Source organism: Gadus macrocephalus, chromosome 16 (genome assembly GCF_031168955.1).
Source record: "Gadus macrocephalus chromosome 16, ASM3116895v1".
NCBI lineage: Eukaryota > Metazoa > Chordata > Actinopteri > Gadiformes > Gadidae > Gadus > Gadus macrocephalus.
The window spans coordinates 11,179,294-11,198,797 of NC_082397.1; the positions used below are offsets into that span (position 1 = coordinate 11,179,294).

The 19,504-nt window shown below is 43.2% G+C and overlaps 2 protein-coding genes across 2 annotated transcripts in view; one reads left to right on the forward strand and one right to left on the reverse strand.

Annotated features, from left to right (window-relative positions):
• Positions 1 to 16,614, reverse strand: part of dph1 (diphthamide biosynthesis 1) — a 62,459-nt gene extending 45,845 nt beyond the window's left edge. The window contains exons 1-3 of the mRNA XM_060074334.1: positions 16,466 to 16,614; positions 15,815 to 15,964; positions 7,987 to 8,050 (exon numbers count right to left, since the gene is read on the reverse strand). Of these exons, the coding sequence (XP_059930317.1) occupies positions 7,987 to 8,050; positions 15,815 to 15,964; positions 16,466 to 16,532 (281 nt within the window). The 5' untranslated portion in view covers positions 16,533 to 16,614. The remainder of the gene's footprint in view (positions 1 to 7,986; positions 8,051 to 15,814; positions 15,965 to 16,465) is intronic.
• Positions 16,615 to 16,632: 18 nt separating this feature from the next.
• Positions 16,633 to 19,504, forward strand: part of rtn4rl1b (reticulon 4 receptor-like 1b) — a 123,394-nt gene continuing 120,522 nt past the window's right edge. The window contains exon 1 of the mRNA XM_060074336.1: positions 16,633 to 17,921. Within this exon, the coding sequence (XP_059930319.1) occupies positions 17,909 to 17,921 (13 nt within the window). The 5' untranslated portion in view covers positions 16,633 to 17,908. The remainder of the gene's footprint in view (positions 17,922 to 19,504) is intronic.

The window sequence follows — 19,504 nt, forward strand, 5'->3', positions numbered from 1 at the left end:
ATTTGTCAATTCTTCAGCACATTTATTCTTATCGGTTAACAGTTGATGAACTGAATAAAAAGGTCAGAATTAACATCCCTGGAAGTATTAAAATTATACAATGACTGGCTTGATATTGTTTGTTGTCTTTATCTGGTTTAACACGACTTTACATGATTGAGTTAACATTACATTACAACTACCCCTGATGATAGTTATTTTCCAAAGTTCACACTTGACTACTATGAAATAACTTATTCAGTTGTAACATTAAAATTTGATGAGGAAATATGGGGAAAAGGAAATGTATGAGTAAAATATGTCCTAATACATTGCAGCTAAATACTTAACAGCGATCAATCGATGATTCATCATGAACATCCCTCATTAAAATCAGGATCCCTAGTCCTTCAAAATGGGAGAAATACAATTTAGATGGGACATGATAGTCACAAGGCATCTCTGTAATTCTCCCGGGCTCTGTATCAAAGACTTAGTGCCACCACCGGTGACTAAGTGCCAATTCTTTAACCAAAAGAACATCACTGCCACATACCCTTGGGGGAAACGATGACTGCCAGCTCAAAACCTTAAGAGCCTTAAGTATCATCAGTCTGAAGCGTGTCTCTCACTGTGCCTGGGATTCTTTCTGATACCCCACTGACGTTGTAACTTCCCGCGTGCATTGCTTGGATTCTCAAATGTAATTGCAACTCACTTCTACTCACCTGCACTCACACTTGTTCAGAGAATGGATTTCAATCCAATTTCCTCAGAGCCAACAACTTTAGAAACACCTTAGAAACACAACTTTAGACAAATCCCTGCCCCCCAGCAATGATGTCCTTTAATATTGAGGCCTTTCAGTTGACTCATAGATTAGATTTAAAGAAATTATACCTTTAATATAAATGCAGTGCACATCTGACACTGAACTAATATATAATGTCTAAAACTTCCAAAAATTGATGAATGTTCCTTATGTCCCCACATAACATATACGTATTAGGGATGGGCGTGAGGAATTGATTACTCTAGTACTCCTCGTTACAAATTAACTCGGTTGGTGGACAGGCAAACTCGAGTTTGCATATACACACAAACAAAGTTTTCTGAAGCAAATGTATCCATTTTCTGTCGGCGCCACTAACGCATGCCGTGGGCACAAAGCAAATGAAATGTATCCATTTCTGTGTGGCGCGTTCCGTGCCGTGTGCAGGCACGCCAGAATTCAAAAAGTTAAGAGATGGCGGTTAAAGCGGTGAAATACTTTAAAGAAATAGGAGATCATAAGGTGAAATGTACAATATGCCAAGTGAAATCGAGCTACCAGAAAGTACTATGCGGCAACATATGCTCCTGAAACAACGGTGAGTTCGGGAAAGCAGACCCGCAGCAACCAAGTGTGTCGGCTATTTTCACCGCCGCAAGATGCAGCTGTAATCCCGGGCGTGTAGAGAAGATCACAACGCTGAGTATTTCCATAGTCCATTTGCTGCCGTTTTATTTGCAGCTTTAAATTATTTGCAATGGTTAGGCTACTTGTTTCGTTTTTGTTTTTTTTAAACTGTTACAGGCCATGGTTCGACGTGATTTAAATTGTGAGACGCATATTTATTTTTGTAAGGAAAATGTGTTTTGAACGTTTGCAAAAATAAATAATGAATATTCTGACTGTTTTGATGGAGAATAAGCATTACATGTTTGGTTGGTAATATTGCCGTTCATCATCAGGCCTATTCCTGCTGCAGATACGTTGCATTCTAAAAATAGATTCGATTAAACGAGTACTCGATTGATCCTCGAGGAATTCCTTCGATCACTCGAGTTTGGAATTTACTACTCGTGCCCATCCCTAATACGTATGGTTACACATATTAAATATTGGTTTACATCTTCATGTTGTGCTCATCATAGACAATATTGATGCCAAAGAACAGCAAGAGCTTATCAACCAGACCCAGGTTTCCTGGGATGTTAATTCAAACAATCCATAGCTAGACGACAAGTCAATGTGAACGAGGTCTGGATAATGACAACCATTAATGAGTCACACCCTTGTCAAATCCTGATGCCTCAAACAAACCAACACAAATTATTAAAGTCAAGGTTGTGAAGTAGAAGCATCCAAACTTGTGTGCTTGTAAGATGAAAAATACATTTATCAGAAAGGAATATATTGACAACATGAAACCTGATCTGGTAACTACAGTCATTCCTTTAACTCAGCATGGCACATGCACAAATTCCACTGACAGAGTAATAAGACTCGGGATAGGGAGGCGAAAGCCGAGAGATTCAGGTCTCCCCCATGACGGCGGCGTAACTCACTATGAAAGAACGACAATAAAGGTTACGGGAATAGCCAATATTGGCGGAGTGAGATCTATCTGGCAGCAAGTGTACGCTCTGGGGAGCGGTGGCGGGTGGTCCTGGATGACGAGGGACCATTCAAGGGTTGCGCATGGCAGGACAGCTCGTTAGTCAGCGGCCGGCTGTGCGGACCCTCCCGGGGCCAAGCGGGGGGTCCTTACGCAAGAGGGACCGGGACAGAAGGAGAATGCACGCCACCGAGACATGTGCAAGTGACTGCACCACACACAGACACAAAAACACACGAACACACACACACTACTCTAGTATTCCCAATCACTCCCTCACACCCCGGGCTGCAGCTACCTACGGCTCAGCTGTGATGTGGGCGCGGGGAGGAGTGACGATGTGCGGGGCGGCAGGCGCTGGGGGCCCATGCCAGCCAGCCTCGTTCCTAATGGTGCTGTTGACATTTACCCAGCGCAGGCTGTGGGCTGCGGCCGCCTCGGAAATGATTCAGCCCCACCGAAACCGAGCGCACATCTATTCTGGTGGACTGAGCGGACTCCCAGGAGCGCAGGGAACGAGTGGGTGGTCTCAGGGTGGTCTTCAACCAGGGGGTGGGCGTTTGTGTGTGATGTGTGTGTTGGGACATGTGCCATGTAAAATAGCCCTGAGGTGGACTTGTGATGGCATCCTGCTAGTGTAGGATCATTGTATATATCGTGCTCAGAACCAGATGCATAAGTATCTGGATCCGAGGTCATATTAACATTGTAATTACATGAACATTATGATGAATGTCAAAGGGGATTGTCGAGTTGCTTGTGATGGACAACCCCAGGCACTCCCTATTCTCACACGACGTTTGACCTTAAGCCCTGTTATGGCTACTGTCTTTGTGTATGAGATGGCAAAGAAAGGATTAACATTTACATTTAGGGCATTTAGCAGACGCTTTTATCCAAAGCGACTTACAATAAGTACATTTGTTAGAAGAAAGAGAAACAACAATATATCATTGTCGGTACAGTAAGGATGTTCATAGAACCAAGTGCCAACACTAACAATCGCTAGGTTAACCCATTCCGGTATACAACAAAGTCAGCTAGGATAAGATGTTACACAATGTTGCTACACATTTTTTAAGTGCAAGGACGCACAACATACAGTAAGTGCGCACATTAAGTGCCAGGAGGTACAACATACATAACTGTGTACATTAAGGGCCAGAGTTCATATTAACATGGTAATTACATGGATATTATGATGAAAGTCAAAAGGGATTGTTCAATCGCTAGAGGTTGTCAACCCCAGGCACTCCCTCTAGACAAGACACACGGTGTTGACCTAAAGCCCTCATATGGCTACTGTCTTTGTGCATGACATAGCAAAAGAGGCATTAGCCCAAAAAGCTATTACAATTATACAAAGAAATGACATAATAATACATTCGATTTAGATAGAGCTTTTTTAAGTACTCAATGACGCTTTACAGACACAAAATAAATAATTGAAGAAGAACTTATATTAGGAAAAAGGTAATCCCAGCTCATCTCAGAAATGCATTTGTTTAGTTTGCATAACTCTTTCCTCCCTGGTACCAAGGCATCCACCACCGTGTCGCAAAGGCACTGCAGAATCTCAGGCAGCACAAACCTTTTCTTCACCTTTTCCATTTTGTGAATGAAAAAAATAACACCACACAGGGCAGTTCATGACTTGCCCTTGATAAATGCAGCACCTTGCACCTGCATGTGAAAACAGCCACAAGGCTGAAGCGACTAATATCCGAGAACAGCTCTCAAGATTAGGCTGCAGACCCGCTTCTCCTGGAAACCTTGGGGGTTTTTGAGGGAGGAGGGAGGGAGACGTCGACGACAGGCTAAAATACAAGCACTGCACTGGCTGGGTGGAGTTGGGTGGCAGACCCAAAAATACTCTTGTTGTTTTCTCCTCACTTGGTCTCCCTCCACAGAGGCTTCAAAAAGCGGTTAATATGCAAGGATGTTTATAAAAGTATCCCGATCGGCGGCGGCTGGCACTCCATCAAAGCCGGTAAAACATATGGTAAGACGACACGGCATGCATCAACGCCTGGCTGTGGACGTTACTGATTCCTTCTGTTATTTTGAGAACTTCCCTTTCTTTCCCCTTCTGTTAACTTCCAAAAAACTCTCAGAAGAATGTCCCTGGCAATGTCTACACATTGGGGGGGTTCTGGCACTGTCTATATTGGGGATAGGCCTGCCCCCCCCCCCCAGTGGCACCGAGTGTATTCAAACGTACTGGAATATTCTCAGAAAACACCAATTTACAAAGTCTAACTCTGCAAGTAGAGCAAGTCACCGGACCTGCATCAGCTCCTTTACGTCCTTCACTGCTTTCAGACGGAAACGCATCCAACCCGTGCTGACTGTCTAAATGTTCGACATAGAGGAGAAACATGTGGAGGTGATTGGTCTATAGAAGAGGCTAGCACTGTGCTGGACTGACCACTGCTCAGCACTGTGGGAGTTAAGTGGTTGAAACCTATGAGAAAGGCCCTCTGGACGTAAGAGTGAGCCAGCAGAGAGGCAACACTGGATCGGCTGAGGGTAGATAACCCTGACCCCACCGGCCTGCCACTAGCATCGCACGTCCGCTACGGACCGAGACAAGTGCAGACCTCCAGGAACACAGTTATTCACGGTGTACTGTCCCTGCACGAGGAATCCTGCACCAACTCCTAAAGTTTATCCACCGCGGCGCTGTGACCTTGGCGACGGCGTGTGCGTGGACAAGAGAAAGCGATCGCTGAGAAATAGAGAAAAATGACCCATGCGCGCCGAGGCAATCATTCAAAAAGAGCTTACCCTAATTACAATTTATCATTCTCTATCTCCCCGCTCCGTGTGCAGCTTAGCCCCTTCCGTGTGCACTTTCACATGGACCACAATCCTGTGGCGGTGGTGGTATTGGACGGCTCGGAGACTAAACATAAGCGGGCTGCCATCGGGTCAGCCGCATGATGCCCCGCTGAGTCCAAGAGGTCACTGGCATGCCCTCTTCCTCCCCCCCCCCAACCCCTGACCAGATCCGCTTTGGTGCTTTCTGTGCCCAATGAGTGGATTTTCATTAACAGCAACAGTTGGCTTGTCCTCAAGCCAAATGCTCCTCCGGCCCTTGCTAATGGTCGACGTGGTTCGTCGAGGCATAATATTCGCCAATATCTTTTCTGTGCAGAAATGCCTATTCGTGACACGTACTGCAGCCTTGAATGTCATTTACTGCAATCAGGAAGCTATTATGGTCACTGATAGTTGTGCTGTAGGTACTGTGAGGAAGAATGGAAAGATGAATACAACTGAAAGGCTGGATGATTAACATAAATGTTTTTGATGAATTTAATTGATGGCTCTTTTGAAATGAAATACAATAACAATGTAAAGGGTTATCTTGGAACTATTATTTAAATTATCAATTTTATATAGTGTGCAAACTGTGCATATTGTATTTAATTATTCAACGATTAAGTTTTATGTTTTATGGAGAGGATTTAGGAATGAGTAATAAATACATTTAATTTAAAATAATGCATGGCGTGAATAACATGTTGTACACGATGAACGTGCATCACACAGACATTCACATCAACGTGCAGTTCCATTGGGATTCAAGCAGAAAGCAGTGTGCTGTTTTCCTCCACACCATTTTCATTTGGATGACATATTTAATGGGTGAAAATAAAAACAGACTTATTGGCAGCCAAAGCTGGGATTTCTAAAGTCAATTCTTGAAAGGGTGAGGTACATCAGACTGTCGCTGAATGGCCAGCACCAAACTGTTTGGCATTAGCAAATAGCGTAAGAGAAACTGGGTCTTTTATTAGAATCTACAGACAATCAATCGTTAATTGGTATTCGAAAACGACACAAATAACAAGATTAAGGTATAGGGTGAGATCAGGCAATGAGACAGAAAGAACTGCAATTAGCAGTTGTTAATTGCTCTCATTAGAGGCGGTGGCACAGATTTAGAGGATTCCAGAATGGGCCGTGTAACCCTCAGCGTTTAAACGGGGGTGTTTCGGCTGCGATAAAGCAAATCTAGCAAACGAGAAGCAGCCTCGAGTCCTGATGGTGTTGCTGCTGATAAAGCAATAAACCAAAACTTTAAAAGAAATTCTGCGACATTACAGGGATAAAGAGGGATGCAGTAAACGGAAATAATGGCCTAGAACAAAAGAGCGGGCAAATGGATTGGGCCAAACAGGCGGTTAAATTGAAGGAGAAAAAAAGTAACTGAAACTAAACATCAGCCAGCCCTTCCCTTCCACTCCTCCAGAGCGAGCCTTGAGAGTTTCCATATCTCTAAACTCTGCACACATGTAATGCTGGAAATGATGCTCCCTTTATACATCAAATCTGATTTGCTACCTGCCTAAAGAACCGACTGACGGCTTCCTCTAGTCTCCCTCAATCCTGCGGCCCTCCTGCTAATCGGCTTATTATTGACCAGAAACCTATGCACTCACGACGGGGAACGAAGTGGCCATTTTTTTTTTCACACAGGAAACACTTAGTAAGACGTATTGAGAGAGAGGCCAGCCCAATGCAAAAAATACCAGTGGCGAGAAAAACAAGGAAGAAAGATGGAAGTTCATAAGCGGAGATGCTATTTTCTTTTACTTGATAAAGTGTCCTTGATTATTTGTTTCCCCCTATGGTTGTGTATCTGTCTCCCATGTACAGATTATTGATGCACATAACTTTAGTAATAAGGGACAAAGCACAAAGCATATAAAAGTGTCAAGCACATTCGATGCATTTTGCATTTTTGCTGTCCGTGTGATTAATCACGCGCGGTCTTCGAAAACCTATGACGTCGGATGGCATTGCAGACCAATGTCTATGTATTCTTTCATAAAGTTTCACTGGGTGAAGCAGGTATACATGCTCGGGTGACAGCCAACACAATCCAAGCCCATTTTCCACTGAATCCCTTCATATGGGCAGAGGCAGCAGATAAGATCCTGGCTATCTTAGTGATTACCATGTAGCACTGGCAGGTTGATGTTCAAACAGAGGAGTGTGGAGCAGAGAAGATGAGCTGCAGACCCCACTCGACTGAATCACTCTCAGTCAGTGTCTTTCAAGTCCCTTTTTTATACCTGCCTCATAATACTCATAGACCGCAGAGCACATAGCACACCTTTTACAGAGCAAGTACAAGTACTTACATTTGGGTACTTCTTGCCGATCCCAACTCCCTATGAGCAAGGATCTGAATAATACTGATATAAATGGTTAAACTGGTATTAATTGCTTGTTCCATCATTGTGTATGAAAATGTGGTTGTAATATTACGATATAATGTTACATGGGATGTTACAAGGGATGACCAGATAACATTCTGCGTTCGTACGGGTGTTACAAACGATCGTAACGTGTTACGATAACAGGTGGCATTGGCACTCCTGCTACATTGCCATCCCCCACCCCCCTAGTCCACTGAGGGGTGCATCCCCCCACACAGCCTGGCCTCGTATGCAAGGTGTTCTTTACTGATACTGCGCGCACACACACACACACACACACACACACACACACACACACACACACACACACACACACACACACACACACACACACACACACACACACACACACAGTACACACCCAGCCGACTTTGTGAGCGAGGCTGTGACCTTACCTCTCGATGATGTCTGCGATGACACAAGCAAACATCTGTAGGCCCTCTGGAAGCTGCAGAGCCACTAGGAGGGAACGGGAGGGGGGAGATGGAGAGATGGAGAGGGAGAGGGACGAAAAAAGGTTACACAACTGTGCTCGAGAGAAAGGAACACGCTGTCTAATGCATGATATCTGCACAGCACGACCATGCACTAGGGATCGACCGATATATCGGTCGGCCGATATTATCGGCCGATATTCGCGTTTTTTACATGTATCGGTATCGGCCGATACGCGGCAGATTTTCGCAGATTTTTTTTATTTATTTTTTTTACTTGTTCTACCTCACCTGTTTTTAATATTTGTTAAATATTGTTCATCTACTTGTTCTTACTTGTTCTACTACACCTGTTTTTACTATTTGTTGAATACAGTTTTTTATATTGAAGTTCAATAAATGTTCCTTTAAAAAAAAAAAATAATAATAAAAAATCGGCTCAAGAAAATCGGTATCGGCGTATCGGCTAAGGCTGATACAAAATATTGGTATCGTATCGGCCCTAAAAAAATCGGTATCGGTCGATCCCTACCATGCACCACTCTCAGCCATTAGCTGGGAAGACGGCAGGAGAGAATAAGTTTCCCCTCCCATTGAGCACGGTAAAATATCTCTTTACTGGGCGATTGGGCACTTTGATGAACGAATTAGCTTAGCTTTGTTTTTTATATTTTCACACATTAGTAGATCATTTGTGCCACCACTTTTTTTTCCTGGTACACAATCAGTAATGAACTGAATCCAAGAAGTTTCAAGTCTCAAAGTCTGTACAACTGTTACATTTGGCATGAGGTGTTTCTCCCTCAGGAAGCACCTGATCACAGGAAGATGGACTCGGGGTGATTAAGCTTAGTGGTGAGGAAAGGGGGGCTTTTAGGAGGAACTCCATTAACATGTGTTACCAACAGGAGGAGCTAATAGACAATCAATACAAGCGTTCACCAGCTCCCACCTTCCACTCACAAACACAGATGACAGCTGGAACGCCTACTCTATCCAAAAGCCTGCATGTATTGTCTTTGATGATGTTGGTGAACACTCGGCTCGAGATCATGCATTGGATATTAGTCATTCCCTGGTCAGCTAATCAATGATTTATCATACATTCTCAACATCAAAAAAACATGTCCGCTACCCTCCATCACTGCCATACTCAGATATAGATGAGGATGTTAAGATCAGCAGAAGAACGACAGCAGGGAAGGAGGTCTAAGGTGAACCCGGGATGTGTAACACCAGAACATTGTTTTAGAGCAGGGGTCTCAAACTCAACTTACCTGGGGGCCGCTGGAGGATGACTGGGTCAGGCTGGGACACATCAAGTATTCCACAAAAAAAAAGTAGCACAACTGACCCAATCTAAGTTAATGATCGGGCTATAATTAGATCACGTTGGCTATGTAATCGCTGACAACAGGGGACATTTCATAGTGGTTGGTGGAAACCGGAACATTTTAGCGTCCTTTGGCTTTTGTCGGGACTCAGGACACGCAACTCAATATTGGGACTGTCCCGGCATAACCGGCACATCTGGTCACCCTATCACAAGTGATAAAAAAGCGTGGCAAGCGACTCAACAAAAATGTGTGTTTGACAACAACGGGCGGGCCGCACTAACACAAAACTTTGATGTCAAGTAGGGGGCCACAATATATCATCCCGCTGGCCTCAATTGGCCCTGGGCCGTTAGTTTGAGACCCCTGTCTTAGAGCGTGCTTTTACATTAGGAATCCATTATTAATAAGGAAGAGATAAGGACTAGTAAAAACACTACATATATATATTTTCATTCATCTTCATTTATTTTGGGTTGCCGCATCTAATTAACCCCGTTTTCCGAAATCGCGTGTATTAGTAGTAATGCAATGGTAAATAATGCAAAATACACAACTTTTCAAAAGACGCAATCCCTGCAGATTTAGAGAATGCATTTAACATCCAAATTCCATTTGATTTAAAATAGATATCAGAGGAAGGTATGGTAAGCGATTGCTGCATCCTTTACTTGAAGCAAAACGTGAGGGGCATTTTTTTCCTTTCCCTCCACATCAAACCATCGGATGATCCCCACTCCATTGAGTATCCTGTGCTGTTGTCTTGGAAACAGATGGATGTCCTTACGCAGGCACAGCTATAGGCCTGTATTGTGCTCTCCGTTCTAATGAAAGGCACTCGACGTGAACGAGTATAATAAAAAGGGAAAACACTTGTTTTCACAGACACTCCTAAATGGGATTATATAACGTTTCGCGGGAGGCGGTGGGCGCACTGAGAAGCCATTGTCCTGCTACATGCCCGCTGCGATTGTGCGACGGGCTCGCATGAGCAAGGTCACGACGAGGGGGGATTTGCAGCACAATGCAGCACATGGAACTGATCCTCTGGTCTGGCGTCAGTGAGCTTTGTTTCAATCAACAAACCACGACACTCTCTGCCACCGACAAGCGCTGGCTCTCACTCTCCGTCGCTACATCATGGATCAATGCTTCTGCAGACATATACTGTGTACACAAATACACACACAGGTAGGAGATATTGCATCGAACACATGGGAGACAAAATATACGGTGTCGCCCACATAGCTTTGCTCGGAAAACAGTTCCACTCTTTTGAAGGCGGCGGGCAGAGTTAGAAATGAGCGGCGGGGATAACGCCAAAGGCTACAGTGCGAGGGGAGAGACGGAGGTGGGACGGAGTGATGGCTGGTGAGACGGAGTGATGAATGGAGGAGGAGGAGAGTGAGAGCACATCGCACGGATGAAAGGTTAAGGGATCGCCAAGTGCCCGTGCAGACAGACAGAGACAGGTCATTACTTGGCGAAAGGGCAAGTTTATTATCAAGGAAAAGTTCTCGAGTACACTGCCGCTGCTGTGGCTGACAAGAGGCAAATAGCTTTCTCCATCTGTTCCCTGAAGGCGAGCCAAATGCAGGTTTGGTGCGGTATTAGTTGCCTGTGATTTTGTGTGTGTGTGCGTGCGTGCGTGCGTGCGTGCGTGTTAGGAGCAACAAATTAGGAGCAATATCAAACATTAAAAAAAGAAGTTCAGCAAGGAATTTAATTAGACCATTACATTACAATTTGACGGCAGTGTCAAAAACTTTTTTCTAAAAACAAACCGGATTGTCTTTTTCTATTTTCTCACCTTGGCCTTTAAGACAGTAATTTATTTTTAACCATGTTAATAAAAGTGCATAGCCTTCGATGCAGCGCATGTGTCACAGAGTCCTTGAGTACCCCCAATCACAAAAAGTCCTTCCCCACAATCAGACAAGGTCCTCGGGCCCCAACAATGCCATCAAGCCCTTGAATACGCACACGCCCCCACCAATTGAATAAAACACATTTACTCAAGTCACACGGGGCAGAGGTAAATCACCAAAAATAAGTAAATGTTACGTTAAATATAAAATCCAAGTGTATTTTAGAAGATATCCTCTTAATAAAAAAGGTAAGTAATTGCCTTTCCCCCATATCAAGGAGACATCTAAGAAAAATAATGTAATAATCTTTTAAACTTGCAGCATTGGGAAGACCTTGACGACAACACATTCTTGGGCAAGGGTCTTTCAATTTCTTGGTTTGGTAAGCACTTTTAGTTTCAAGGTTACCTAAGACTTGGTTTGTTGTTCGGCTTCTTATATTACCACACTATAATTCTGTTATATTCACTTTACGTTTTTCCCTAAAACAATTCTGTCATTTCATAAGCAAGAATGAATAAAATGCAGTGATAATTATTGGGTGAGATACTATTCAGTTGAAAAAGTGGAAGGTCAAAAAATATACTAAAATATACATTATTATTTAGAACATGATTACAGCTTATGGGAAGGGGTGCCTCTCCCAGTTTAGGGATCATTGAACTTCATTAAACAGGTTAAACTAAACAGTTATCCGTTTGACATGATGGTGGGAGTGTGTGTTGATGATGGCTGGTTTAAGCAGCCTCACCTAGTCGAGTCTGACAGGACTCTGGGACTGGGTTAGGCTAAGGCCTGGGCAATATGGCTAAAAGACATATCTCGATATAACTTGATCGATATCGATAACTATTCATAATTGTAATGACCTAAAAAACTAGGAATTACTATGCTGAATTTAAACACTTCTGTTTAAAACTTAATATGACCTTTCACTAGGGCTGGGCGGTATGGCTGAAAACTGTATCACGATATAAGTGTTTCATATCGGTCGATATCGATAATCATCGATAATTTGTATGACCTATTTAAAATAAAAAAAATATCATTTTTTTTATTTTTTTTAATCTTAACTATTATGCTTTTTCGACTTTTATGACCTATAAACGTTGTTATAATGATTGATAGTCAAGTTTAACCATACCAAAGTTTCAAATAATGACGTACATGCATTTCGACGTATTCCCTGCTGACAGTCTGGGGTGGTTGTGCAGAGCGCTAAACACTCGGGACAACGTTTGCGATTCACTTGTTCACATTTCCGGGAAATCATCTACGTAGAGGCACTCCTGCCGCGCCCCCATATGCCAAATCTGCCTGCGCGCGCGCTTCAAGGAAGGTAACCAATCACAACGGAGTTGGGTTGGCAGGAGGGAGGCGAGGGGGCGGAGAAGGACGAAACCGAGCGTTGACAGAGAATGCTGAAAGCGCCCAGATTGTTTTTTGGTTGTAGGCAGACAATGGAAATGAATGTCAACAACACAGCCATGGAAAACACTCAAATAAATACCATTCTGATGAAAACTTAACAATTATCAATAATAAAGTGCTTAACAAAAATTAAGTGTTCCAAAAACATGTGCAAAGTGTAAAATGTAAACATATAGAAACCTGAGACCCGAGAAGAACTATCTACTATATATTTTTTACTGCAAGTTCAGTGCAAAAAAGTTCACCCTCTGGTGAATAACATTTTTATTTTTAAATATATGCAGTGTTTAGTAAACATAGAAGAAATTCAAGTAAAACTGAGGTAGACTTAACCTTTACATCTGTAACATCTAAACTATTCATTTTATTGAAAAACAAATCAAAGAGGCATTCGCAAGGACAGCTACGTGTCTGGTCCCGATTTCCAACAGCTGGCGTAGCCACGACAACAAGCGACGCATTCGGCTGGTCACCAGTTAACACGGTCACGAGTTGAACTGAAACACCGGGCTTCTCACCGGTAAAGCGGAAGCATATCCTAATCCATATCTATGTGATATGCCACTGCCTGGGTTATGTCTTTGTAGCGTTTGGATGTTTTGTCATAAGGCACTGATGCCGAGTACCACTCCATGGTGGTCTGCTGCTGCTTTTGCGACGTTGCATTTGCAGATGTTGGCCGTTTTTTTTATACGGCTGTGCTCCAAAGGGTGAGAGCGGCTACGGTGGTAAAATACGTTTGTTGTACTCCCAGTCTTGCTGGGGATTATGGTCTTGCATAATTTACAGACAACATTAGTATGACTACGGTCTGACTTGTAAAATCCAAAAGAACTGCCATACTGGCGAGCTGACATTTCCATTTTTATCGACTATTTCCTCGCTCGTTGCGGTACTCATCTTTCACATCCCACAGCACGCTGTTTCTGTGAACACGAGAAAATGAGATGGCGAAACCAAACTTGATACTGTTACATGATTGGCTATTAGCATGTCAGATACGTTGCTGGTGCGTTGCGAACCGACTCAGATCTCGGATCTGACGCCATGCCCACACTTCAAGCTTATTATTTCGCTCGGTCGAAGCTGTTGTCGCGGTAGCATTGGCAGAGTACCAGGCGCTCCAAAATAGGTAGGCTATAGGCCATAGGCAGAGATACGGACGCAGTAAGGTATTGCAGTAATACGAGTGATTGACATGGCCATTTAAACCACCAAAGCGGTCCAAGCACTATGAAAACAGTTCATGCTTCAAGTCACACTGGGCGCAGCCGTCTTGAATAGTTCAACCAACGTTGCTTCGCAACCTCTGGTTCAAAGCGGAGCTAGAAGTAGACTTTTTGCTCCGGTTTCTTACAACGAGGAATAAAAAAAATGATATCGAAACGTTCTATCGAACACATTTTCTATTGATATTGATTACGTAGCTATCGCGATACATATCGTTATCGTTTTATCGCCCAGCCCTACCTTTCACTGATCTTCATTGATAAATACTCCAATGTCGAAACAACAATGAATAACCCTAAAATATTCTAGATAAGTATGGAACAATGATTCGGTGGTCCAGTCTCTTCTCGATATATATTGAGCATGTTTAATATTGATATTGATCAAAAGTCTATCACGATACGATAATGATTTGTTTTATTGCCCAGGCCTAGTTAGGCTGCATACCTGCGTACCTGCACCTTCGCCCGCGGTCTGGGGGAGCCCAAAAGAAGTCACCTAGGTGACTCGTAGTAACACTCTGCTACAATGACGAATGTAACATGCAACATAATGACCTTGATAATGGATATCATTCTCGTAACCTTCTTTTAAATGTGGAACGTATGCTTTTGAAATCTTGTAAGCATTAGCCATTTTAAGTCCCTTTACATTATTATTAACATCCCTTAACAGCACTTGCTTTACATCACAAATTATAATGTGTGAGCTGTGATCTTTAGTAACTTGACCCACGGGGAGAATCAAATGTCTCGATGGTGCTCTGTGCTATCTTTCCTACCCTCTGCACTTCATTAACTCCAACACCCAGTAAATGACCCCAGTCATTGCAGCAGTACAAAAATGATAAGAGCAAAAAATGCTTTTCACAATAAGAAAATTTGCTCCAAAAGAACCGGCAGGGCATTGAAACTGCCTGTGCAAGCGATTCAACTCACACAGGGACCTCACACAGCATGCTAAGAATGTACGCTCTCAACAAGGAATAATTATAAACAAAGACAGGACATCATAGTGACTACAGAATCCTCTACCCTGATTCTGTGATTCCAGTATAATAAACACATGAGGCTTATGGAGACCAAGCTGGAACAAAGCACAGTGTGTGTAGACAGTGACACAGCAGATATTTGCTCTTGAGGAGGGAGTGGGAGTGGGGGAAGAGAGAGAGAGAGAGAGAGAGAGAGAGAGAGAAAAAAGTATGCCTAGGGAATTAATTAATGACTGAAGGGATAAACATGATCTTCTCAAGCTAAGACTGCTACATTTGTTCTTATGCTTAATGTTTGAAGGGTTAGTGATGTTATGTTCCTTAAGTTACCAAGTAAAATGTTGTGGCTCACCATAGATCTCCTAGTTTGTAATACCAATTGATTAAAAGAGGAACCGCAATGCTCTGTTATTCTGTAATGTGGAAGTTCTGGCTGAGAGTGCGGAAATCAGGGTCACACAGTAACATTGAATTGTTTTTTTGTGTTTCGGCTGTTGGAGCAATAACAACTACATTCCAATAAAAGTGGAAAAGTGGGGTTCATCAGGCACACTAGCATACAGACATTAAAGACATTTAAATTATGACGTGATTTACATTTACATTGAGGGCCTTTAGTAGACGCTTTTATCCAAAGCGACAGAATTGTATTTGTATTGTCTTTTATATGGCTTTGAGTCTGGAATAAAGTATTCATTCAATAATTTGTCAGAAGAAAGAGAAACAGCAATATATCGCTGTCAGTACAATAAGGATGTTCATAGAAACAAATGCCAAGCACTAACAATTGTTAGATTAATCCATTCCCCGTATACAACAGAGATAGCTTGGATAAGATGATACACAACTAAGATTTGAATTAATCCGAATATTTAAAATGCTTCAATGCAATACCCAATTAATCTTTATACTAATGGGGTATTGACTGAGCTCACCTCTCTTGGAGTTTGCTTGTCTGACACGCCATATCGTCTTGTGGATTTCAAAGTTGTAGTTTGCAGGTAGAACTCTGATCGCCTCGTTGATCTCCGGGTCCTGCAGGATGTCTTCGGGGATTTGATTGATCACCCGCCGTGGACCACGCGCTTACGGAGGGGAGAGGAGAGGAGAAATCAGCAGTCGAATGGAAGTATGTCAATCATGTGAAGAAGCCCAATCATCGTCGATACAATATAGTTTCATGTCTACAAGGGATTCCTGTTCTCATTGTTTTGGTTTATAAACGTTATGGGTAATATACAACGTGTGTTATATAATATTATAAGCAACCTGCGAACAGAATGACTAAAGTGACAGGTAGCTTTAGTCAATACAAAACAGCCGAGCAGACAACGCAAAACACACGTTTCGCACAATATATGTCCAAAGCTTTGGTGTACATTACAGATAAACAGCTTGTATGCCTGCTTATTGTTCACATTTCCTCTCACTGCTCTCCCTTACCAAGTGCGTGCCGGCTAGCAACAACAGTAGTCAACGGTGAGCCTTAGCTCTTACACATTTCGAGGCTGGTTCTACCAACATAATATGCATATATTTATATTAGATGTATAATTTATCTAATGTGTCTATATTGTTATATTTACCTATATTCTTCTTTACTGTAACAATCTGCGTGTCTTTCGCGGGGTCTGCCATGTTTTCCTCGAACATGTGAGAACTGAAAAGGCAAAGGCAGTCGATCCCAGAGCGGAGCGGGGAAGTAATCGAGCGTCGATGGCGTCGAGCGCAGCGTCGCTGTTGATAGTTCTGGACGGGATGGGATAATACAGTCCACGTCCCCTCCCCGACAGCCATAAATGATTCAAATTACTGAATATATATAATTATAACATGATTTAACAACACTGAAAAAGGCACAGTTTTGTTCCGTCTGATAGAAGCGTCACAAGAAAATAAAAAAAGGTGAATGAGCGATCGCTGTCGCTCAACCCCATATCCCTTTTTTATATAATCCCTCATAATTTCCAATTTTGCAATCGCAATGCTGAAACAATCCCCTGATAAGGTGCAGGTAGCACCCGCGTTATGCGAGGTACGGTCAACTATTGAGGTTGTTTTGGTGCGGATTTTTTAGAGAGTGTTTCCGTATGAAAAGCAAAGCTCAAGTGGAGGAGAGGCAGAGCATCCTCCTCCATCCACAGAGTCTCCGGTGAACAGAGAGACAGGGAGGGATGCAGACAGATGGACCAGGTGCCTGCCGTGTAAACAGGCGCTGATTCGGCACACTTTTCCTCCTGTGTGTGAACCCCCCACATGCGCATCCACTGACATACGGATCCGTATGAAGAAGATCCGAGAGACCTTTTTTGAGATAAGATGATCATCATCAGAGACATGTAACAATGACAAGCAGAGGGAACTGCTAAGAAAAAAGGATTCCAGGGCAGCGGAGCAGCGAGTCAAAGTCTGCGGTGTTATAAAGAGGATTTGAGGATTTATAATCCAACATCAGACGCGCGGATGTAAATCCAAATAACTTATGTTAATTGAAGATTTCAACGAAGGCGATACGATTTGTCGCTTCATCCACTGGCGTGTTCCTCCGCTCATCTGGAAGACGTCTACATCGGCTCCTCTGGAAATTAAAAGAACTGTATTTTTTGGAGACTGCTAATTTTTACGGAGACTTTCCATTTGAACTGATTGGATCTCTTTCGCCTCTAATAAGTAAGTGATGGCTATCACTGGAGACTCGACAGCCATGCTCGACACATAGTGTGGAGTTGTTTTGGGGCTGATTTCAATGCGCACTGACAGCTTTGGACTCGACTAACGTCTCGCAGACTTTGTGGAAAAGAAGACCTATGCGTGTCGTTGATGTATGGTGAGCTCCGTTTTGGTTCCGTATTTCGGATAGGATCGCCTGTCCAAGCCTGAGAGAGGAGTCCACCACACTGACATTCCCCACCAAGACGACACCAGACGGCTTCTAATCAATTTCAACTTCCCAACTGAAGTTTGGGCCTGGAATATATCAATAGATGATTTTCGGAGGACCAGAGACCAGTTACATCTAGTGCAGCAAAATGTTCAAAAGGGGTGAGTGAAAAAACTTTTATGGCCGAATCCTTTTAATACAGCTGTATTGTGTGGCGGTGCGTTTTTCTGCTTTGCACATGAGACGTGTTTTAAAACGCTGCCCAGGGTTTCTGCAGTCAATGCGCCATTCGAAGCGCATTTCCCCTCCAACACTCACGAGGTTGTGGAAAATGAAATATTAATCTATGTAACCGCGGCCGATTGATAATAACACACCATGCCGCACTGCAGTTTATGAGTTGTATCAGGGTCATACGGCTGGCTATAAAAAACATCAAGAAAAAAAAAAAAACATCAACACACCCGTGGTGTGTACCGAATATAACTCGAATGTCTTGAAGAGCTCCTCGTGCAATATGGATCTAGGATGAGACGCATGGTTTGCTTTGGTTTGGCCGAACCTGGGAGCTACAACGGCGAGAAATACATGTTGTTTACCATGTTTGGAGAGGGATCAAACAGATCAAACTACACACATAAACAGCAACTATCCCCAACAGCCACTCCATCTACCCGGCCCTAACACACACACACGCGGACGTGTGCGCACACACACACACACACACACACACACACACACACACACACACACACACACACACACACACACACACACACACACACACACACACACACACACACACACACACACACACACACACACACACACACACACACGGTAATTTATTATCACACAACCGCGTGGCTGGTTAACATAATTGAATATCTATACTGTCTGTCAGTAAACATCACATATGCCTGTGTATAGGCTTATTCTGTGCACCTGGGAGGCGGAGGAGAAGAAAAAGGCAGGAGGACTTCAGCAGTAATTTAATTATATTGATTATGGTTCAAATTGGATTGGACACGGAACTGCAATTAGCATGCAGAGGAATATTTGCTTTGAAGGCATCCTCTGAAACGGCCGCACGCTCTGGTACACGGAGTGACTGGCCTCTCTCTCTGGCCATGATTGGAAAAGGAATAATGAGTCGCTGTATATATTCCAACATATTCGGGTGTTCGGTCGACTGTCACTCACGTGTTGTGTGTGCTGCTGCTAATGGGAGCGCTGGTTAAGGTTTTCTGTGCTGATGGGTAATGCTGCTTATCATTCCCCGCCGCGTTTGAACACGTTTTCCATTGACGGGCAGAGCCGAGTGAAACGCGATGTCCCGGTATAGAGACAGAGAGGGATGATGAGGGAGGAAAAGGAAGGACTGTGCAGGTTTCAAAGCGTGTCCCATATAGGCCCTGGTTCTGGTTTCAAGCTGCTGTTTATAAATTCTGACTCAGCTATCCTGGCATATCGCAAATTGCTGGAAAGGAAAGAAGGCGTTTGAAGGCATTTGAAGTCGAAGCATTGTACTGTATCTCTCTCCGTTTTAACCATCGTTTCTCTCGCTCAAGTGGTTATTGTAAGGCAGAAATGTGTCACCTTCAAACAGGGAGCAGGAGTTCAGAACTAAGTCACTTTAATTGTGTTACTTGTGTTATCACGACTTTAATTCACTGATAATTATAAATTCACTTCATTTGGCACTTATCCCCACCGTTTCCCGAATACACGATACAGTACACGA